Source organism: Vanellus vanellus (genome assembly GCF_965231255.1).
Source record: "Vanellus vanellus genome assembly, chromosome: 12".
Classification (NCBI taxonomy): Eukaryota; Metazoa; Chordata; class Aves; order Charadriiformes; family Charadriidae; genus Vanellus; species Vanellus vanellus.
In genome coordinates, this window is record NC_138917.1 from 14,660,805 (window position 1) to 14,685,571 (window position 24,767).

At 40.9% G+C, this 24,767-nt stretch overlaps 1 protein-coding gene across 1 annotated transcript; it reads right to left on the reverse strand.

The window, feature by feature from the left end:
• Nucleotides 1–6,273: 6,273 nt before the first annotated feature.
• On the reverse strand, nucleotides 6,274–23,817 carry SHCBP1 (SHC binding and spindle associated 1; the record flags this gene model as incomplete). The annotated part of the gene is made up of 13 exons (XM_082489398.1): nucleotides 6,274–6,596; nucleotides 7,370–7,511; nucleotides 7,853–7,939; nucleotides 8,687–8,805; nucleotides 9,723–9,854; nucleotides 12,935–13,055; nucleotides 14,321–14,489; nucleotides 14,591–14,824; nucleotides 17,573–17,665; nucleotides 18,780–18,988; nucleotides 20,562–20,677; nucleotides 21,279–21,449; nucleotides 23,697–23,817. 13 exons carry the CDS (start codon nucleotides 23,815–23,817, stop codon nucleotides 6,274–6,276), a joined length of 2,037 nt encoding a protein of 678 aa, XP_082345524.1.
• Between the last annotated feature and the right edge of the window lie 950 nt (nucleotides 23,818–24,767).

A 24,767-nucleotide genomic window follows, 5' to 3' on the forward strand; every position in this document is an offset into this window, starting at 1 on the left:
GTATTTATTGGAACAGAGCTGAATGTGGTTCCCACACATCCCACGTGAATGTAAAAGCCAGTTTGGACACAGTCTCTTTTTAATTGTATACTTTTGGTTTACGAAAAGAGGCTTGTGATTTAATCACCGCATTACCCACAGGAAAATGTGACTGCTGTAAAGCATAGATAAAACAAAACAATCCTCCCGTGAAGATGAAGGTAATAGGGAAAGATTGTTAACATTTTAAAAAAATGTTTATCTCTCTACCACTCCAAGTATTCTTCAGGCCAGGAATGATCTGTACAATAGCTGGCTGGGTAATTCCTGATACTTTTGAAACCAGCCCGAACAGCGAGAAGTAAAGCAGCGTGGTTATCTGAAGCTCTGCAGTTCCTCTCCTTATCTGAAGTGCTGCAAGGGGCACACTGATTGATTACAGGGAAAGAAGGCAGTTATTTCAGACTTGGCTTTGCACCCCCCACTTCATGCCAAAGGGTATGTAACTCAATTGCTGTAACTCTCCACAAGCTCCAGGGACAGCATTGCCTCATCTGGGGGAGGAGGGAGCTGCCTCTGCTGCATCAGCAGCTAGTTGTGATGCAAAGGAAGAAAGATTTAAAATTAAAAGAATAACAATGATGTAATTTTCTGCCGTGTTTGGGGATGAGTTTGCAAACAACCTAGCTGCTACACAAGGACATTGCTTGTCAAGATGGCGTTTCAGGCATGCCTCTGTGCTCCCTGGTACCAGGGCCTTCATCTTCTCACCTGACTACAAGCATCTGCAAGCAATCTAGTCATTAAGGCAAAAGCTTGCTCACCACAAAGCCCACAAGAGCCCAGCCAAGCAGCCAGGCCCACCAGTAGGTCCCTGGGCCTTCTGAGGCAGTGCCAGGTGGGGTCACCACCACAGAACAACCCCTTGCGCCTATGCAAGGTGCCAACAGCCCTAGGGCGGGAGGTGAAAGGCACGGCTAAACCCCAGCATCTGTGGGCTCCTCAGGTAAGGTGTGACAGCCCTGCACCTACACGTACTGCAACAATGTATTCCCATTTGGCAGGTGTAGGAGTGGGGCATGGAGCCATTGTATGCCATTCCCAGAGAAAAATCACAGGAAAGTCTAGTACTATAGCAAAGAACATTTTCATTTGCTCTACCTACTTACGAGGTATTCTAGGTCTTTTTCCTCCACTGATGCAAATCCAGAGTTCAGAGTTTGCCGTATCTTCCCTTACACCAATAAAGTTCATTCCGATGTAAAATAATTTATACTGTAGCAGCTCTTCAGTTTAACATAGCTATTAAATGTTTTACGGAGAAAAAAAAAAAAAAAAAAAAAAAAAAAGAGGTGGGTGGTAAGCCAAAAGTTATGACAAAGCTTACAGCACTTTAGCTGTACTTCCCATGTGTTTTGTCATGAAAATGTGAATTTTTTGAAATATTGTTTAAAGTTGAGATAATATATAGCCAGTTGTTAATTTGTCTTTGTCCAATTAATAATTTACTGAGTTTTAAACTAGAAGCTCCAACTCAACCGATTTGTCTCAAAAGCTGTTTCATATAGTCTAGGCTCAAAGCTACTGTTGTAAAATCTTATGCCTAGAATGTATCATTTTTATTAACCCAGACGATGACACGTAAATATCCATGCTTAATTACTGTAATCTGTGTTGTCCAGGAATCCTTTGGGAAAAGTGCATTCAGAAAACAGGCATATAGATCCAATTTGCCATCACAAAGGTGAGATTAATACAATTTGTCATGCATTACTGTCCCAGGCTCAGCTATGACAAGCTGGGACAAGACATAGAATCCTAGAATGGTTTTGGTTGGAAGGGACCTTAAAGATCATCTAATTCCACCACCCACCCACCCCCCTCCCCCCCAGGTTACTTAAAGACCCATCCAGCCTGGCCTTGAACACCTCCATAACTTCTCTAGGCAATCCGTCCCAGTGCCTCACTACCTTCATAGTGAAAAATTTCTTCCTGATATCCAATCTAAATCTACCCTCTTCCAGTTTGAAGCCATTACCCCTCATCCTATCTCTACACACTCTTGTAAAAAGTCCTTCTCCAGCTTTCTTGTAGGCACCCTTCAGATATTGGAAGAACCTTATAAGGTCTCCCCAGAGCCTTCTCTTATCCAGACTGAACAACCCTAACTCTCTCAGCCTGTCTTCATAGCAGAGGTGCTCCAGCCCGCTGATCACCTTTGTGGTCCTCCTCTCTGGACCCACTCCAACAGGTCCACATCTTTCTTGTCCTGAGGACTCCAAACCTGGACACAGTACTCCAGGTGGGGTCTCACGAGAGTGGAGTAGAGGGAGAAAATCCCCTCCCTCGACCTTCTGGCCACACTCCTTGTGATGCAGCCCAGGATACGGTCAGCCTTCTGGGCAGCAACTGTGCGTTGCTGGCACATGTTGAGCTTCTCATCAGTCAGCACCCCCCAAGTCCTTCTCCTCAGGGCTGCTCTCAATCCATTCTCTGCCCAGCCTGTATTTGTGCTTGGGATTGCCCCAACCCACTTGCAGGACCTTGCACTTGGCCTTGTTGAACTTCATGAGGTTGGCATGCACCCACCTCTCAAGCCTGTCCAGGTCTCTCTGGATGGCATCCCTCCCCTCCAGCACGTCAACTGCTCCACACAGCTTGGTGTTGTAGGCAAACTCGCTGAGAGCGCACTCAGTACCACTGTCCATGTTGCCAACAAAGAGGTTGAATTGCACCGGTCCCAGACTGACCCCTGGGAAATGCCACTCATCAGTAGTTTCCACTTGGACATCCACCTGTTGACCACAACTCTGAGTGTGGCCATTGAGCCAGTTCCTTACCCACCAAGTGGTCCATCCATCAAATCCGTGTCCCTCCAATTTAGAGACCAGGATGTCCTGCAGGACAGCGCCACACGCTTTGTGCAAGTCCACGTAGATGACATCTGTTGCTCTCCCCTTATCCACCAATGCTGTAACCCCATCATAGAAGGCCACCAAATTTGCCAGGCATGACTTGCCCTTGGTGAACCCATGTTGCTTGTCAATCACCTCCTTATTTTCCTTATTTTCCATGTGCCTTAGCAGTGCTTCCAGGAGGATATGCTCCATGATCTTGCCGGGGGCAGAGGTGAGACCAACTGGCCTGTAGTTGCTCAAGTCTTCCTCTTTTCTCCTTTTCCAGTCAGTGGGAACTTCACCAGACTGCCAAAACTTTTCAAATATAATAAAAAGCAGCTTAGCAACCTCATCTGCCAGTTCCCTCAGGACCCATGGATGGATTTCATCAGGTTTCATGGACCTGTGTACTTTCAGGTTCTTTAGATGGGCTCTACTTGATCTTCACCTACAATGGACAGTTCTTCATTCTCCCAGTCCCTGCCTTCTGCAACTTGGGCAGTGCGGTTAGAGCCCTCGCTGGTGAAGACTGAGTCAAAAGAGTCATTGAGTGCCTGCATGCAGCTTATTCCTCCTGGAAATATTTACATGACAGTAATTTATCTACTCAGTAAAGACATGAAGGAACAGGGAAAAGTCAAAGACAAAGGTCAAGGTTGCCAAGACTTGAGAAAGGAATAAATAGTGGAAAGGCCAGACAAACAATAATAAAATGGGGCCAGGATCAACTAGGTAAGACATGGGGTAAAGCTAATTGCACATTTAATAAGTGTAAAATGCAGTAAGTCCAGGAATAACAGCCTAGATATATAGTATGGGGAAGTCTCATGCTGGAAGTTATTTTGCAGCTGCTTAAAAATTTCTTGAAACTAAATGTCACCAGATTTTCTTTGACAGCTACACAAGAAGGCACTCTGGAATTAGTTTCTCATTTAGGAGGCAGGAAACGTTCACAGAGAGGAGAATAGATCATTAGTCATCACTATAACATCAAATACCTTTAAGAAAAAGTAAAGAAATTTAAGAAAATCTAAAAGTGTAAGAAAAAAATAAAGTTTAAGAAAAATATTGACAGAGCATAAACTAAATTTATAATTTCAAACAAATAATCTGCTATCAAAATGCATCGCTCCAAGTTGATTGTACAAACCTTGTGTTAGTCAACAGTCCCTTCCCTTTATAGTTAAACATTTCTCCTTCTGCACCTCAAAGGGTAATTAAAGCTGTAAAATAAAGAAACTTACATTTATCAGTGACATAAGTGATTGGAAGGACAAAACTCTGACATGAGAAGGTTCCATTCAAAGCTAAGTCCCCTGAGGCTCAAGTGTCACTAAGAACTTAACCACAATTTTATCATACAATTCCTGCACAAAGGAAATGGTTGGAAGTTGTGCTATCAGCCTCATCTTTTCACATTTTGCTCCTTGACCTACTGACAACCTGCACAATTGAATCACCATTGGCATCTGGCACAGGAACAAGCAAAACTGTGCTGGTATTGAAAACAGAAGAGCTATGTTTTTATTGATATCTTCATGAATGTAAAGCTGAATTTTTAAATCGGGAGATAAAAGGCTGTCAAGAGATAAGCGAGGCTTAAAATTAAGCGCAAGAGAAAGAAATGCTATCAACACATCATGAAGGCAGCTTACTCATGAGAAGTACAGTTTTGAAAAGATGAGAGGAAAGAACCACAAAATTAGTTTTTAGACCCAGTCCTTTAATAAGGATTACACTTCGGAAATAAAGGCGTAACATGAAAGCATAAAACGTGGCATGTGGCCTGATGAATAGCTTAAGATACTAAACTACTGCCAGTCTTGGCATTAGGCTTTCACTTGACTCAAGTATTTCTTTAAAGTCACTAAGTGGCAAACATTTATGGGTTTGTGCATGTTGAGATACTGCAATGGCATTTTTGTTCATCAAAACGCAAGTTTTAGTCCTGAAGTCAAGTGTCCTGAGCAGAACAAAAACAGAAGCAGTGGGCTAGGGAAGCTGCAATGAATTCTGTGGTTCACATAATGGGAAAAAAAATGCTTGTAAATTACACCTGTCTCTTTTTCTTCCTATCAGCTACTCACACTGAAACGAAATATGTACTGAAGTGAATTTTGATTGTCATCTCAATTTAAGAATGGCTAGAGTGCAAAATCTGGATCATACTGTTCACATCCACTTCTAGACAATGCATTCATTTTCAGTGAAGGCACACACATGTTACGCTCCTTTTAGAAATTATTCCAAAGTCAAGTTGCTGGCAACATGCTTTTCCCTTCTTAACACCATATTTGATGCTGTTTCATAGGACATCCTGAATTACTTAGGAGTTGGTATTTTCCTACATACTTTTCACACACCAGTTCAAAAAACTGACCTACAACTTTTGAAGACAGTAAAAGATTTTGAAGGTGGCATCTAGATTTGTAATTAAAAATCAGAGAAGGAGGAGTCCTCAATCAGGCAGTCCTTCCAATTTTTCCCCTCAAGTAAAAACTAATAATGCGCAAGAGTGAGCCACTGAAGTGCCTTTGTTTTACTGAATGTTCCACAGCTGTGGGCTGATAAGATTGCAGTCGAAAGATATTTTTTAAAATTTTCCATTCATTTCCAAAACAGCTGCTACAAGTGGCACGCAGTTTTAAAAATTTTAGAATAATGCACTGAAAGGTACAGTACAAATACAACTAATAGACAGAAAGACATCTATTTTGATTTCTCTTTATTCAGATTAATGGAGTTTAGTTAGATGCTGTCCTCCCTAAGGAAAAGGTGCACAGGCACTGATAGCCGTTGGAAGTAAAGACCTGGGCACAGAAAGACACAGAAAACTGAATGATGCTACCCTTCCAAATGCTAAGTTTTCTAGAAAATCCTTCAAGTATGAAAAATGGCAACCAACCACTATATTCCTAAGGAAGAGGACTTCACTAGCTTCTGTTCACTGTAAAAAATTAAGAAGCATATCAATCTCTTACAGGAGTCAGATGCAGACTAACGACACTTTAAAAAAATATGGAGGAAGATGTACCACTAATTGCTGCACATTTGTTGTCCACTCTTCCACAATGACCCCTATCTATATTTTCTTTCTTTGAAGATTTTTTTTTTTTTTTTTACAACAAGAAGTTAAATAAATACACAAAAAATTCATCAGAGAGCTAGCAAAGAAGCAGCAGTCTCCATGCTAGAGTCCTGTTTTCTACTATGTTATCCATACGTGCAGCAAGGAAGTAAAGTTTCAACATGCAATATATATACTATTAATAAATATTTGTCACATTTTAGTAACATTATGGAAGGCTAATGGAACAGGTTAACTCCTTGGAAAGCAGCAGTGAAAATAATAGCTTGTGCAAATCTCTTATTGCAATGCCACTAGGAGTCAAGACAGTCAGAAAAGAAAGGTACCAAAGCTTCCTTTCCCATTCCATTTGAACTGATTGCCCACAATAGAAACAAACATTTCCTGTGACATTAGGTTGTCGTCAGCATCCGTAATTCCCAGTTCACTCAGTCTTTTCTTGTGCATCTTGCTCTTTTTTGCAGAAGTAGCCCCGAGTTCATTTGCAATTTCAGAATTGCCTTCAGTTTGTTTTGAAATCTCAGCTCTCTCATAAAGGTCCAACTCATCAGTTACACATTCAGGTAGTTCTTCTTGCCTGAAGGCCTCTACGCAGGCTGTCCCACCACCTGACCAGGTAGGCTGTGTATTCCCTAAGTCAGGAAACAATAAGAATGTCATCAACAGTAACGCAAAACAGCCAAATCATTTAAAACGCCTGGAATTAAATTTTCTTCAGTCTTAATATTTTCACCTCATCCCACTCAGTTTTTGAATAACTACTTAGTGATAGCCACATGTTCCAAATACAGTGTAAGATCCTTAAGGAAAAGGTTTCTTCTTGGGATGACTTCAAGTTGCCAAGTGATAGTGATAGTAGAGAAAATTACAGTGGATTTACACATTGCACTTAGTGACAGTTCTTCTTGAATAAGACATAACCTAAGAAATACAGTTGTCACATTTTATTTCCTGTGGACAAAAAAAAAAAAAAAATATCTGTGCTGGGATCATGTATCAGCTCTAATGCACGAAAGAAAAAACGAGCAGAGAATTACCACAAACCAGAAGAGCTGTAAGAGAAGTCATATATGCTTTCTCGCTGATCACACTCTTGTTTCTGTATGACCCAAGGAGGCCAGTCATACAGGCTCTGCTTAGCAGGGAGCACCGATCAGATATGTAACAACTTTGTAATGGAAGTGCACACACACCACGAAGCACACACAATCACAGTATTTCTCTGCAGCAAGTTCATCCTTTAGGAAACTCCAGTGTTCTGAGAGTTATGAAAATTTATTGCAGCTAAATCAATCTTGACATTATTAGAAAATTTAAGAGACTTGATTATGAGTTATGCAATCCAAAAACCTAGGTATACTAGATTTACTAGTTTTAGGATTTTCTTCTAGGAAAACAAAAATACCTTTTGTTATCTCTGCTGAAGCATCCTTTACATCAGAGGGCATCGTTGGTCTAACCAGAACCACACCGTATCCTTCATTATTATGGATCATATTATTGACCATGGTTATCTTGGGGATATCATAATGTCCATCTAAGAAGTTCTACAGCAAAGAAATGGAAATCCATCATGTTATGTCCAGGTAAAGGGATGCAAAATATTCCAGTTTTAGGTAGAATCAGTTCTGTGTATTGGCTAGAATTTTATTATTTGCCTATGCAAGTGACATTGCAAAAGGCATTTTCTTTCTGGCAGATAAGAAACCAAGTATACTGCTTTGATGAGCCAATCCGAGGCAAACAAGTACCATTATCATCCTCTATGGCATATAAGAGTTATACCATAAGGCAGTAAGGTTATAAGCCAATCTAAACGCAAATTATTTGCATTAATTCTAGCAGCTATAAGCTTTTGAAAAACAAGTACATCGTGCCTTGAACTGACCTTTATAAGTATTCCCTCCTTGCAGTGGTGTATGCCATTGTCCAACAGGGTGCACGTACTACCTGGGTATATTTCCACACCAGCACCCTACAAGATAAAATTGACAGCCATTCACAAACAGTTCAGGCACATTTAACTTGACAACTCCATTGAAGATCTTTGTGTTCATCTACCATTTTGCACAATGCAAAATTGTGTTACCGCTCCAGCTTCACGACTTTGTTAACCAACTTAAGCGGCAATACTCAAGATTGAGGCCCCATGGATAACATTATTGCCACCAGTCCATAAAAGCTCTGGTAAAGAGTAACTGCACAGCCTTGCATTACTTTCTTGTTCTTTAATTGTCCACCTCAACACTCAAAGCCCCATCATTCTTGAATTGAAATGTCCTAATCAGAGTTCAATTCTGCGTTTATCATCCTTCTGTAAGAACCAACAGACAAGGCGTCCAAAAAGAGCATTTAGTTTCCACAAAAAAAGCAAGGTTTAATGAGAAAATTATTTATGGGCACAGAAAAATCACTTCATATGTATTGCAAGACATCTATCAGTCCAGCAATGCAGCAACAATTCACAGATGTCCCCTGTCACTACATCATTTTCATATTTTCACACACAAATTGCCATGAGACACTTCAGTGGATACTATTGGTCCCAGGGGTCTTGTAGCCTCCAATCTCTTAAACTAAATAACATGTAATCGTCCAAAATGAATTTGTAAAGGTTCTCTCAAGAGCTACAGAAGTAACCCCCTTACTGACTGAATTACTTCCAAGGAGAAACCTTTATTTTAATTTAGGAAACAAGCCAGAGTTAAGAGTCTGTTTGTACCTTAGCACCATACAGATCTGAGTTTTGCATTACTAGCTCAGCTGATGTTCGTACTGTTATGCCCGTAGTTTCACATTGTAACACACAATTCTCCAGGATGGTTTTCCCATGATGGACATCTACATACACAGAAGACAAATATTGTTAAATGAATCAGTTATGCAAAGGCAAACTGCTCCTACAGATAGATGGGCTTGTAGCATTTTTGCAGTGTGATAAAATTACTATTTTATCCACTTCAGGTTGATTTTACTGATTTGCTCGTGCATGGTTTGAACTCATGCCATTTTTTCTAGTATAAGCGGGAACTCTGCTGCAAGGGAGCACTAGTCAAAGATTTGTCTTAGAGTTTTTTTGGCTTTTCTTATTTTTTTGAAAGTGACAGCAACTATTCTTTTCATTACATTCCTAAGAGACTTCTGAATTAATAAGATATTAAATACGTGTATACAGGTGTTAATAAACATTTTAACATGTTTAAAACCAAACATCTGTTTAATTAGCACCTTCTGCAAAGACAGAAGGCCAGGGCCAATAAGCTTATTAGATACAATTTAGGATTATTTGAGCCTGTTTGAATGTGCTCTCAGCAAACAAAGTTCTAGACTACTTCTAAAGCCTGTACCGTTCCTCAGTGGAGAGCTGGCTGGGTTCAGCTACAGCTGAATAATGCCATGGGCAGTCTTTTGTGGAAAGAAGAATTATTTCCTTTTCTAGGTAGCTTGCAATAGGCTGTGCAGCAGTCAGAGTCAGGATGCGTTAACAGCAGAAAAATAATCAAGTCAAATGATCTTATCCAAGTACAAGAATAAAACACAAGAGCCACAACAGCTTGAAAGTACAAAGAGTAGAAGTTCTTTTGATGTCTACCTTATAAGCAAGTTAAACAAAAGGGGAAGCCTTGATATTTATACCCGTAGAGCTCCTCTTTACAATATTTTGTTAAAACTAGTAAACTCAACACTGTGGCCCAGCTTTAATTCTAATAGTACATTATGAAAGATTCACAAAAAGGTAAAGATGCTTTTATACTTACTTAAAATCCCCTCCACAGCATCATGTTGCACTAACTTCAAACTGGAGATCCTTATATTGGCTCCTGTACAGTCAACAAAGTTGTCTCCTTTCCCTCGTTTTTCTATCACAATGTCATCTGGCAGGCCATAGCCTTAAAGCAGAGGTGAAAGATGCAAGTTTGATGAATAACTGGTAATAGTCAGCTGCTCAGTACATAACAGACAGACATTTAAATTAAATAAGGAGGTTTAAAGCTTGAGGTCTAATATCTTGAATAGGATTTTCCATCCAGTCGCCAGACTACACCTTGCATCCCCTCTGTACCAAGGTACATGCACTCAAAACCAAACTCAAAAGTTACCTTACTTGAATGACACACAATAAAATGCAAAGTTATTTTAGACAGTTGAACAAACGGGTAACTGAGCTCACATTTGCCAAGGTCAAAGTTCTCACTCCCAAAAGTTACAACAGAGCAGGGAGATGCAGTAACCAAGGACACACAGGCACCTGCAGCCCGCTTTCGAAGTACAGAAGTTCACTAGAGCAAGCAGAGGTTCCAAAGAGCATGGAGGGAATAAACAGTCATCACCACAACACAAAGAAGCAAGTCCAAAGGACTTGATGTTGTTAGGAAGCTTCACTTAACTTCCCTATTTAAATGAAACTTGGGTCAAAATTTAATGTTCCTGTGTTACATGGGCTTCCAGATTAATTCAGATTAAAAAGAAACTTTCATAAGCATATGTCAACGTTGATTTACTAAGCCATCCACAGTTGTCAGCATTCAACCACTTACAGGGAAATTTATGAGCATGTAAAGCTTTTATTGCTTGTCACTGACAAGAATCATGATAAGGAAAGCAATAATGCAATGTCCATTAAAGCAGCATGAGTCCTATCATTTTCTGAAAGCACACAGAAACTCAGATAAGAAGTGCCTGAGCGGGATGTTAGCTTTTAACCAAGTACATAAATAAATACTGTAATGTGCAAGTAGAGAGGTTAAAAAAAAAAAAAAAACAAAACAAAACAAAACATTGAACAAGAGTTGGCAGAAAGATTTAAAGACAGCAGATTTAATGCAAAGTTAAGTGATTGATACTATACTATCTAGAAATCTTTTCCCACTGCTACTGATTTATGGTCACTGCTGGAGAGGAGGTGGCATGGGGCAGTTTACTTCCAGTATGTAAAAAGAGAGCACCACAAGACAGCAAATTGCAGATCTAGTTTAACTTCACACCACTACAGAAAGGTTATTATCCAGGGCAAGAAGAGTGTTTTAGAAATAACTGTCCCACAGACTACCCGCAGTTTTTCTAACCATGCCTTTAGCTTGCTTTACACTTCACCTCTGAAGTAGCAGCTCTAGCAGTAAGAAGCAGGTGACAAGACAATGAATAGAGAAGGAAAGATTCACCTGCTGTCAAGTGGCGTTCAATTCACAAGGTGGTCACAGCTGTACACCCTGCCTGTAAGCTAAGTGATTCCACAGGAGCTAAAGGCAATTGTCATCCAGTAACACTGATCACAGATACTAGATGGGCTGATGCTACAGGTTTCCATCCAGCTTGAACAACTACTGTAAAAGCAGAAGGGAAGTTCTCAGGTGCCTTTGCTGCATGTTTTTGTCAAGTGTTAAAGTTATCCTTATCACGATTTCCTGCAGCAGCTACTGCTTTAGCCTTATTTAGTTTTTCTAAGTTTTTATTTATCCTTGACTTACTAATCCTCATACTTTCAACCTCAGTACTGACTTGCACAGTGGCTGGAAAAAAATAAAAGCTCTACTAAGCAAAGTGTCATTATGTCTTCGATGAGTCACCCCTTCATCCAAAGAAAGCCACCAAAACAGCCAGCTGCTCAGATTAGTGCCAGCAAAATTTTTCTTGATGCTCCTACTTCAAATGGTTTTGGCTGCTACTATTGCTATAAACACTTCTCTAACAGGAATCCATATAAGAAGCTTAAATACTCTAGCATGTATTCATTATTCAGAGCGGTTCGTGCTAAAGATACATATTTATATGCCTTGCTCCTTAGAATAGAGCAGCTCATCCTTTAACAGGTGTGCTATTTCACCATTTGTATTACTGTTTCCTCAAAGCTAGAAAAGCAATTGTCATAAATACCACCCCACACAATTTTAGAACAATGCCATTTTTACAGATAAATAAAGCACTTTGAGGTCCTTTATTCTGCAGGTTTATCGTCTATCAGCATACATATCTATATAAATCAAATATAGACAAGAGAAGGGCGAGAAAGAAAATGACACTCAAGAAAGGCAAGAAAAATAAAGTCCAGAACAGCAGGAAATTAAACTCCCAGCCTTCTTCCCATTAAGAAGTTTTGACAAGATAAAAATGCAGCTAAATAAGCATCTGAACAGCTGCACAAGCCCCAGTGACATACAGACTATTACATTGCAAAAGAGCGTGCATGCCTAAAGCAGAGAAATTACACTGAGAAATCAAGAATTGGGAGGAAGAGGGAGCAACATGTCCTAGACATGGCAGAAGTATTTAAAACAAATATTTTGCAAGAAAAATGAAATCACATATGCTATGTCTGTTTCTACAGAATAAATACACATATTAAATCAACAGCCCCCTCCTCTACCCATGTGCTTCACATAATGCAGATTCACACTAGCAGCCCTCACACACATCACTGACGCGCAATAAGTGCCATAAACTAAGTTCTAATAGCACTCGGCTCTTTCTCTTTGTATTCACCAGTGCTATACTGGCAACGAGTCTCAGAATATACCTCTGAAGCAGATTAAGGCATGTAAAGAAGAACAAGGACAACTCTCAAGTACTCTTAAGTCACTGGATCTAAAAACTGAAGCCTCTCAGAATGACTTCCGGGCTTCCTAGATTAACAAAAAAAAAAACAAACAAACCAGAAACCAAGTCCCTCATGTTTCTGTTGAATCCTCTCTATTATCTATATAACCAGCATTTATCCAGACAAATAGTTAGGAAGAAATGATGAATTCACCATTTATCAGCAAAATTTGCAGTTTCTTTGCAGAAGTAACTATGGCTAACAAAACAGCTTACTCCATCCTGCATTAGACATGGATCTACAAGCAGAAATAGGAACCCTCTGAAAAAAAAAAAAAGCAAATGCTCCTGCCAAACTCTGCAAGAAGTAAACCCTTATGCAGAGCTAGTTTAAAACACTTTGGTTTAAGGACCTTTATGCTAGCAAACCTTCTACCTTCTAGTTCAACTGAATCAGCAATGCAGAACACGCCATCTACAACATAATGACCAGGACAGATGATGACGGTGTCTCCTTCGTAACAGGCATTTACAGCTGCCAGTGGATCATTGTGAAACTGTAAAAAACAAACAATATAATCAGCTCCTGAAGATTCTATAAAAATGGATGCATTTATGTCCTTAAAGCTTGCTTTTCAATTAAATGCTTTTGCTTGAAAGAAACCCCCTTTAATGGCACCAATAATACACAATTTCTACTTTGAATTCAAGAATCATAGCACACTCTGGACAAAAACAGCCTTAAAACATTCCTTTGATGTTTGTGTCATGTCCATTCCCCCATGAGAAAACTGGGGCAGAGAGACAGATTGAAGAGCATATGCACCAGAAAGCAAACCTCAATATGGCCTTGGTTCCAGGCCAACATCTGAATTGTGCCTGAAGTGACTTGCCATGAATTACTGAAGAAATAGAAGACAGAAGGCAAGGAAAATAAAAACTACAAACAACTCAGCAACATAGATTCGAGCTGGTCTGAACACTGACATAACCCTTTGCTCCTGGTGCAAGTCACCCCAAAATAGAGTTCAGATATTACAGTGGCAAATAGGGGGGCCACATGGTCCTTTTTCTTGCCCGAAGGAGGCAGACTGATATCCTTCACAAATATTACTGAGGAATTCTGTACTGAAGGACGAAAAATAGTACAGAAAACTTGCACATTTATTTCTTCCCAGCAAATTCCAAGGTAAGCATAGTGAGAGTATTTTTCAATTGCCAAGAAAGAAAATCTGATTTATAGCCCAAAAGTTAATCCAGGACCTTCCCTGTGGCTCCATTTTGCCCATCTGTAATTCATGAACTTGATCAGAATACAGCAAGCACTTTCATTTGAGCCCAAGGCATCCAGACTGTTCTTAACTGCTGAAGTGCTAAGTCTTGCCCGAATTCACTAAAACTAAATAGAACTGCTCTAAAATAAATGTATCGCCTACACAGAACTAAAGCAACAGAATGACATTTTCTTCTTCAAACTCTAGATCATTATCAGTAGCATCAAAAGACACGGGTATTTCAAAACTAAGTACCTTACCGTGTTTCATTATAGAATTGTTACAGAAAGTTTATCTCATTATGTCCTACACACAGGGAAGAAACTGCTTCTATAGAGTACTCAGCAGACACAAATGAATTAAAAGAAATTATTTGTATCATCCAGTCTTATAAATTATTGTTTAAATGATAGCACTTTTTTTGGACTGACAAAAAATAATACAGTCCAAATGTAGTATCTTGCACACGATAAATTAACTTAGTCTTCCACATTGTTTCTAGAGGAGAAAAAAAAGTATTAGTAGACAGACAATTCCTGCTACTGTACCTGTATTTCTAGCTCTTCACCACAAGATTCAGGGCAAAGTTTGTCCCTTATCAATGACTGCAGCAGACTTGCCATCATGGTTGAGGATACAACATGAGTGATCTTGGTACCCGTTGGTCTCAGTCCTTTAGCTTGGAGACCACTGTATTTTTGGTAACCAAACACATATCTAAAACAAGGGCAACAAAGATGTCAGTTCTTTCTTCAGCAAAGAATGTCCATGCATACTTTCCCACACGGCCCTCCTCCTTGCACAAACCCACCAAGTACCTCAGCAGAGGATTCTCAATTAGTTTTAGCTTTTGTTTTAAGTGCTCTACTTTCTCATACAATTTTAGCCCTTCCACCATGGAGACGTTTTCCACTTCTGAGTCTGAATCACTGCTTGATATGCTGTTCCTCACATTTAAAAACTTCCTGTAAAGCTCTTCACATTGACACAACAAGTTCTGGTAATCAGCTACAAGCCCAGAAGGCACACGGTGTTCAAGGATGTCATAATGCCTGCAATTCAGAGAAAGAGGTCAGTATATTTTGCTTTTACAATTTTGAAAGATCAAACGCAAACCCAGACAGAACCTGAGGAGTTCTGCATCACTACTTTAGTCAAGATTTTCTACAGTCTATATTAATACTGCTCAAAATTTTTGAAAGCAGCAAAACCAAAAGCTCTGAACAGTCACAAACGTATTACTTTCTAAATGGTTGCACATCCACGTTGAAAGATTATAACAATTACCAGAAACTCGCTCTAAAACAAAGGCATAAGCACAGCTACAAAAAAAATAGTAAGAATTTAGAAGGTAATTAGCTACAATAATTAGTCTTTTTTTAAGCATTTATTAGAAAAACTGAGAAAATCCTGTCTGAAATAGAAAAAAAAATACTACATGAAGTCCCTATTAGCAACAATCTAAACAACTACCTGGACAAAAACACAGAATGAATAAGAAGGAATCATTATCAGCACCAGATGAAAATGTGAAGGCACTGCACAGTAAATTTTGCACCATCCCAAGAGCTTCCTCTACAAATTAAATTGCAGGCCAGAAAATGCCAGCCCAAAGTTGCATTGCCAAAGTCAGAAAGATGAGGACATCTGCCAGCTAGATGATGCCAAGAACTCCAGGGCCAATCATGCAAGACCAATCATGGTCACTACCAAAAAGCTGGGCAGCTATTAATGATACAAATAAACCAAGATTTAATTATCTCACACCATTTTTGTAGGGTATCAATGAAACACAGTACAAATAGCTCTATTCAAGAGGCTACAAGAAGTAAGGGCAAAGATGTTCCCTCAACTTGCAGAGGTTCTTTACAGGGTGCACTTAAAGCATTCTGCAACGAGCAAGAAAATCTGTAATCAGAGCAGTCACTATCTACGCAGTTCTGATAAACAGGATGTACAGAAATACAAAAATCCTCACAAAATTTTGGCAATGGGGTTATCAGAGGCAACAGAGTAGGTCAATGCAGTGTGATTAACAGCAGAAGAATTTATAACAATATAAAATATTTGAAGGAAACTGAATGTTGGACATAATTTGGCCTAAAACACATACTCTACATTTTAGAGCTGGTCACTATGAAAGTGCATGAAACTAACTTGTTTTTCAAGCTCATACAGCTGTATGTATACAGTTCATACAGCTGTACTTGGCTCAGAAGACTAGTACAACCTAATGTGCAGTGTAAAGATACTGCCTGTTCTCATTAAAACAGTGCGCACCAGAGATCTGAAAAGTTTAAAGCATCATATGTTTCCATGCATTGAAGATTAATATTATTCCTGAGCTGACACATCCATGCTTAGATCACAAGAGGGTAGCACCAACATCAGTGTAGCTTAGGACAGCCTTTGTATGAAGCACAGTATGGGAGAATAAGAAACGATAACATTTACTTTTCTGCTTGAAGACAAACAATAAGTATTTCGGATTCTCACTAAAATGACTGTAAGGCCGTGCACAGTGTTAAAAAAAGAATAAAAACATTATCCCATGGCACATCATTGCATTCTGGTTTCATTCCACGCAAAGTCTTCATAAGGCTAAAAAACCTCAACAACAGAATAGCCATTTGCTGGAGCCTACAAGTATAAACATTTCAGAAACGCATATAGTTTTCATATATAATACTTCCTCCTAATTTGTATGAACTCAGAAAAATACAGGCATATCAGAGTCCTCAAACGTCACATTGTGTTCTGTTTGAACGAGAGGCTTGCAGCCACCTTTCTAGTGTGGGTAATTATGCTAATTTTCTTTGTAAAGCACATGCTATATTCTAGCCCATGTTATACTGTATTCTAAATATCTTTTCAGGGTAGTTTATAAATGTTTACTGATGTAGTTAGCCAGCATCATAGCAGTATCAAACCTGGATCTGCACGACACAAAATTCCAGATACTCATGATGCTAAGTTATAATAAGTAAATCATAGAATCATAGAATCAGTGAGGTTGGAAGGGACCTTTAAGATCATCAAGTCCAACCATTAAATAAATAGGAATAAAATTAAATTTTTATAAATTTAAATTTTTAAAATTAAATTAAATAAAAGGAATTGAAAAGTAACTGTCATGAAAGACATGATGAACAGATACTGCATCAATTCTCAGAGGAAAACCTACAGTAAAAATCACTTTTCAATTATTCATTCCAGGTACATTTTATGGTGTGCTTTGGTTATTTAGCACCCTCAAAATATAACCAGATTGTGCCCTTGTGCACCGCTTCAGTTCCATATGGCTGGACAGCATTAAAAACCTACCTTCCTTCAGAAAACCTAATGCCGACTAATCCCACTAGGGAAAGAAATACACACATCCCTCCTTCAGCATGACCAATTTACAAGTTTTTATTTAGATTCAAGTCCCTTCTGGTTCTTATTCTATGCCCAGAGGTATCAGAGCATCCCACACTAACTTTAATTAGGATTGCAATTCCTATGCCTGCAGTTTGAAGGAGGCTATCGCTGGATTTGGAGCGCCATCTGATGGAAGGTCAAGGATTATAGGGAAAAACTGAGGGTTCAGAAATCAAGTGGCAACCTCAGTTGCCCCTTCTTTCCCTACAAAATTTTGAGCATCAGACAGTGAACGCTGCCAGAAAAAAAAACTTGCTTTGATTTACTAGTGAACAGTTTTATTTGAAATCTATTTGTTTATCACTATTCTAGCATAACCCTTTCCTGTGGTTACACCCTAATAATATCAAAGGTTCTCTTACAATCTCAGTATCACTTACAATCTCAGTCGAGGCTCAACGCATCGCACAAAGTAATCAAAGTCATCTTCCTCCTCCTCATCCCAGGTCCTCCAAATGCACTGGTAGAAGAACCTTTTGAAGCAAAGCAAGTATTTAAACACACAAAGGAGGCCACATTTACCTGAGCAGAGACAACAGCACCAGAAACACAAATGTAATCAATTTGAGAATTCATCTCAAAGCATCACCTCTCTCCAATTCCATATTACCATGCTGTAAACTTTTCAGTATGCACATAAGTTATCTTTCTTGTCTGTTGTTTAACTGCATAAAGGGTTTTATTTTATTTTTCTAACTTCAAAATTCGCATCAGCCCGAGTTCCACTGCCTTTCATAAAAAGGGACTGAACAGCTAAAAGCTGGATTTGAAAACAAGACTTACACTCGAGAACCTGAGACTTTTCAGTTGTTTGGTTTTGGCCAGGCATCCTTCAGCTAAGCTTTCTTTTCCATAATGAGTTTTTCACCTCCATCATTCAAGCTTAGATCTCTATTAGTGAGCACTGCTCAACAGAATGAGTCTCTCCTCCTCTTTTCCTCCCGCACCAATCACTTCTAGACATTCTCTAGACAGGAAGGTCATTCCTCCTATTTTAGCTTTTCATCCAGTCCTACTGCCTGCCTATTTGTAGACAGCTTTCAAATAGCATGTAGTACACGAAAGCAAAGGAGATGGAAAAGAGACACAGAGAAATGATCAAGAAAAAGAAAACAGAAGTAGTAAGATGTGAACAAACACCTGAAGAAGAAAGAACAAATTTAGGGGAGGCAAAATGCAGAAAAATGGAAGAACGAGGGGAAAAAAAGGAAAAAAAAAAAATCTACCAAAATGTTATAGAAGAGAAAGGAGCATTGCATTAGAGCCAGCAACGGGATACAACCTAAGGAAACATGGGGTGGAGAAGAGAGAAAGCAACGCAGATACACACAACCCTTTTCACACAAAAAGCAGACAATAAGCTGCAGCTAAACGTATCTTGTGATTGTGTGATTAATTGCAGCTGCGGAGGACACCACGGGTTTTCTTTGTGACCAGTCTCCTCATAGTACCAGTCATCAGATTTACTTTGGAAAGCTTGGCTTGTGGAGCTTCCAGCATTACCACAAGAACTTGGGGCACCACCCATTGGATACTACCAGAGTGCATTTGTTCAAGACAAAAATTAAACCTTGAGCATTTTCTTACCTGACATGCTCTACAGCTAGCGCTGTCTGATCAAACTCTCCTGACTCATCATACACAACCCACAGCTCCTGCAGTGGAATCTGACGCTCCTTCAGCTCCAAGAGCTCCTGCATACACTCCAAGGTAAAGGTGCTAACCCGCGACTCGCACAGGAAAGGCTCACTGAGTTGCACAACTGCTTTCAGAGCCGAGTACTCCACATCAGCAACCTATTGAAACAAATAGTTCTTAAGATTTCTTAGATGCAGCTGAGGAAAGCTACCATGAAATGCATAAGTCAGCAGACCATAATGCAAGTGCCAGCTGACCCACACAAACCAATGCACATTGCATAGTACAGCAAAGGCAATCCATTCAGCTGAAGTGACAACCCCAGAATTAAGCTTCTCAGAACCACACACGTAGAGCCTTTCCCACATTCAAAACTTCGTTCAAATCCCTCACAATACTCAGGCCAGTAAGTTGCTTCCCTGCTTTGGTTTCTTGCTTTGTTTTTTTAAGAAACAGGCAAAAGCAGTATCCTCGGACTCAAATAAATCAATACCTTACAGTTCACAGGGTCCCCTTTGGGGCTCATTTTTCAAAGTGCCCACAAGACATAAACAATCCAAAGAGGTAGTCTGGGCCACGGAAAACCATTTTGTTACTAATTGGGCTGAAAAGCTGAGGGGGTACAAAGTTTTGCACTTTTCAAATATATAATGGAACTCCCAGTTTGAACATCCAAGGTTTGCACAGACACATGAGTTGGACACCAGGAGACCTAGAAGAGTATCCCAAACCAGCAATCCTCAATGGGTCTATGACAGGAGTATGCAATGTGGAAGAGCTACCATCAGTACCCAAGTGGGTTAGAAAGAAGAATTTTACTGATTAAAAACACTGTTAAATGATCAGAGCCTGACATTTGAAAAGACAACATTACAACAGACAGCTCTGGTCCAAGTACTTATCCCCTTTGTGACCACAGAGTTCTACCTCATGGCTCTAACTTGGTGTTCCTCCTGCCTGTTTCAAGCAATGTGCTTTTGAAGGCATTGCTTTGATTTAGGTACAGTCCTCCCACCAAAATACTCAGACTCTAGAAAGAGTGTCCCTGAAATTAGCACGTGAGATGTTTTTGCCACATGACCTTCACATAGGTAAAGTTATACAAGCTCTATATTGCCACTTTAGGTTGAAAAATTTTCCCAGCTCTAGAGATACTCAAGTAAAGGCAAGTGATTTTACAGATTCATCCAAAGGACCGCAGATGACAGGCTGACAGTATCCACAAAACAGAACCAAATCTCTCTTATTTTCAAGATATCAACATCACTCTATGGTTGTCTCAGAGAAAATAAAATTCACCTGCCTCACTGACAATGCTATAATTCAACAGCAGAATTTTTAAATGGTAGGGAGGCAAATCCCAAGGTTGAAAAATTAAATAAAGCCAAAAATAGAAAGTCTACCTAGTGCGTGGCTTTCCAAAGTTGTAGTACGTGCTAAAGAGCTCATTCTGAGTAGTTGTGTCTCACTGCAATGACAGCCTCTCATGCAAGTATCACATCACAGACTCCAATCCCATGGTTCCAGGTGAAGGAAATGCACAAGACACATGGTGTTTCAGAACAAGGTTTCCTTTGAAAGAAATTCCTATTGCCCTAATTGCCAGTGATGGCTAGATATGAAAACCTTATTATCCTCTACCAGCTCATAAACTTAATAGATAAATGACCTGTTACAAATGTAAATTATGTAAGTTGGAGATAAATGCCTGAACAACTGCATTCCGCTTACCTCAACAAGTACCTCAAACACATTAGTGCGCCAGACTGCCTGCCATCCAGATGGTTCAAGGACCTTCTCCAGGTACTCAGCTATGAATTCTTTCACCTCAGAAGCTTTGCAGTCAGCTAAAAAGAAATTGAAGACAGTACATTTATGCAAGATAACAAAGAAAAGTCCTCCAGATCATTGGAAAATGGAAGCCAACACAGTTGAAATGTTCCTCTACCACATCTAAAGTTGAACTTCATTCTCTTTTGCTCATACCTACCAGAATTTTTGCTGTCTCTCTCAGTACTTAGACAGCTGAAGAGTCATCTGGTTTGTGCTTCTCTGGAAGAAGAGATCCAGTATTCAACCTTCCAGGTACTGAAGATTTCCATGCCAGCACTATTAAACAGCTAACCTGTGCCTTATCTTAAACAGTCTTACTACACACAAAAAAAGTTCTAGCAAGATCAGTTAAGGCAGAGAATCCAGTATTAGCACCTTTTCCTTTCAATCATTTAGATTCTATGTACTTTTATTAAAACCATTGCTTCCTGGTCCACCAGCTAGAGCAGCCAAGGTTACAGCATAAGTGATGGCAGTGCACTACATCTTTTCTAGTCCCTGTTCCTATGAGCATCTCAGTTTAACATGGAATTGACTCCATTTAAACTGGATCATTTAAACAGTCACTACAAGAAATCTGATCACATGTTCTTTTCCTACCTAGAAATTACTTACCCAAGATGTAATCCTGGTACGCTTTAAATCGCTCATAAAACAAAAGATGATCGGTGTGAAAAATATCCGGAAAAAGCACATTCCCATCTGGCACAGTCCTGCCTAAAGCAGTCCCTGGTTTGTCACGACTGCCATAATCACTACAGGAATCATCATCTTCCCGGAGCAGATCTGGGGAGAAGAGCGGAAACAAAGCAAACCCCACAAACTGTCAGTTCAATACAATCATCGCTCACTCCTCTATTCCCAAAGAAATCCTGTTCAGCCCAAGATCTAACACGAACCTGCTTTCTGCAACACATCTTAAATTATGCCTGGTCAAGTGACTATCTAACTTAGTCACTTGCTGTCTTCTTCAGAGTATTTACCCTGTGCCAGAAGAGGATCCCTCTTTGTTGCCACCTGCCCTTAGCTGAAGTTACATGCCAATTTACTTTGTTCTATATGTAAGATCTAAAATGCTTTAGGTAATATATTACCCATTCCTATACGTATTATGCCTTGTTAGTACGCTGCCTGTATCACCCAGACATGATATCAAGCAACCATTCAAGCGATTTTTGAACATGTATAAAGTCAGCTGACATCACACACAACTGATCCAAAATAACACACAGAATTACTCTGAGCAAAGAGCAAAATATAAATAAGATGTATGATAAAACTGCAGATACTAGTTTCAGCCAAAGACGCATTTTCACAGTTGCCCTTTCCTTCTCATGTCTTTTCCTGTTCTTCAGTACAAAAATTATTTTTTTATTTTAATAAACTAATAAATAATAACATCTCCACACCTGAAGTCTCCATGGAAATTCCAAGCAACATATTTAGACAGAAGGGGACACAGCATTGTAATTTTTAGCCCGGACATTGGCTGAATCTTTACTTTGAAGTGCTTGATGCAATGATAACACCCTTTTAAAAGTCTTCAAAAAAGTGTCTCCACTAGTGTTCTCACTACAAACTCAGTGAACATCTCACAGGCCTGGTCATCCTTAAGTTCAGAAAATATTAGTGATGTCTGCAGTAAATTGAGGGTGATGACACAGGTCTTTTTCTCCCCCTCCCCTTTTCATTAACGTAACAGCTCAAGACACCTTCATTGTCCATAACTCAATTCCTTAACAATCCATAGGCCTCCACATTTTCATTAGACTCAAGTCTGACCTTTACTATAAAGAGGAAAAAAATAATACAATCATGTGTTCTATTTCTAACACAAGAAAGCTAGCAGGTTTTTTTAACCTCGAATTTGTTCATGCTCTTACACATCTGGGGCCAAACTCAATCAACAAAACAAAAATCAGCACCAGCCAATTACAAGTGCTTAGCCTATACAACGTTTATTTGTAGCAAAACCACTGTAATAACATGTAAATAAATGAAATTAAAAGGTGGTTTTAATTATCAAGTATAATTTATTAAATATTTGAAAAGATTCCTGTAAAACTGTAGCTCTGTTACATGCACACTGTAATTAAGAAATCTTTTTCCTACACACCCATAATCAAATCCAGCAAATATAACAGCAATACCCTGTACAAGCCCTACTATGAATTCCAAAGCGCAGCATACATTCCAGAATAAGCTATTCAATTTAGCTTGCTCTTTGTTTATAAACTGCAAGCCTATAACCACATAACAGTAACGACCCGGCACTAAGCAATGACACTCAATAGAAACTAAAAGCACCAATATTCCAATATTGTACTACTAAGGCATAGGGCAGGGGAGTCACTTCCAATAAAGCATTTTTCCTCTGTCGGTATTTCAAACACACACATGTTGCTGAGCGCTGATTTAGATGCCTGCCACATGCAACAGAGACACGCACAGTAAGATCATAATCAAAAGAAAAAAAAATTTACTTTACTGTGTTTATTTCCGAAGACGTCCCTACAAGCCTTCGCAGGGCACCGTTTCTAGCCCGATCCCCACCGCACGCACCAGCAGCCTTACGAACCGGGGAGCGCCGCGGGCAGCCTCGGTACCGGCGCCTGCACGGGGTCGGGCTGGGTACGGGAAACATTTTCCCCGTAAGGGCGGCCAAGCAGCAGCGCAGGTTGCCCAGAGAGGCCGTACGTTGTCCGTAGAGGTATCCGAGCCCCTGCCGGAGCAGCCTGCTCTGATCTCACCGCCCCTGGCCCCGCAGCCTCCAGCGCCGCTTCCGCAGCTGCGGAGCCGCCCCGAGCAAACTGTGCGTACCCTGGGCGGACGGTACCAGCGGTCTGCCAGCGGCCTTCCCGCGGCTCCCCCTCTCCCTTTCCGAGGCGGGACGGCCCCGCACTAGCCCCTCAGCGCCTCCCCGGCCGCACGGGCGGGGAAGCGGCCGGCGGCGGAACCGGGGCGCGCCCGGCCGTAGGTGGCCCCGCGCCCTTCGTCCCCGCGGGGCGGCCGCCCGGCACAAGAAACTCCTACCTGGCTTCGCCTCCTCGGTCCGCTCCTGCGGGCCAGCGCTGCTCGCAGCCGGCGGCAGGGCCTGGCCTTCCCCCCGCGGTTCCGCCGTCTCTGCGCGCTGCGGCAGCGCCGGTTCAGCCATGCTGCCCGCCCGCCCCGCGCGGCTCCGCCCGCTGAAATTTCAAACTTCCCCGGCAGATAACCGGCTCCGGCACCGGCCGTCCCCATTGGCTGGCGGCGGCAGGGCCGTTGCGCGGCAGTGCCTGGCGGCGCCTCCCCGCGGGTCGAGGCTGGGGCTGGGCGCGGAGCTCCGGCGCTGCCCCGCCCCGCCCCGCCGGGCGTTCCCGTTACCCGCAGCCGTGCCGGGCGGCGCGGTGACTGTGACCGGTACCCTGCTGTTCTACAGAAGGTTGCCGGGCTCCCTCCGGAGCAGGGTGGCAGCCGGAACGGTCGGAAACGGAAAAGAATGCTTAAAGCCTTCCGCCCGCCAGTCACAACCCAACCGGTAAACTGAGTCCGTCCTCGTTAGGCAGCAGCCAGAAGCGCCGGCGAGGACGGGCAGCGCCTCCCCGAGCAGAGGTTTGCTTCCAGAGGTGTTCCTGCCCCTGCGGAGGGGGCTTCGCAGCGCACCTTCCCCCCCTCAAAAAAAAACCCAAAACAAAACAAGCAAACAAAAAAAAAACCACAAACCGCAATTCACTGAACGACTTCTTCACATAACTGCGGGAAGACATGCTTTGGTTTTGAGTCTGACTGGCTGCTACGCAAAAGGCACCTGATCAAAATTTAAGGGACAGGGTTTTTCCCTCTGAATTTCTCAGTGCTTTCGACTTTGTGTCTCAGCCATTGTGACTTGAGCATCTCTCATTTCTGTCTTGACATATCATCACAACCTGTTTCACGACCCAGCTCTCCAAGCCACTGTTTGCATTTTGAGCTGTTGCACAAGTGCCAATAAGGATTAAAGTCAAAACGATGTAAGGTTGAGCTAAGCAGTTGGAAGACATTAATATTAAACTTAGCAAAGACGAGGCAACCACAGGTCATTACAGGACCTGGGGACAGGCAGGAACTAAAGACAGAAAAATTCAA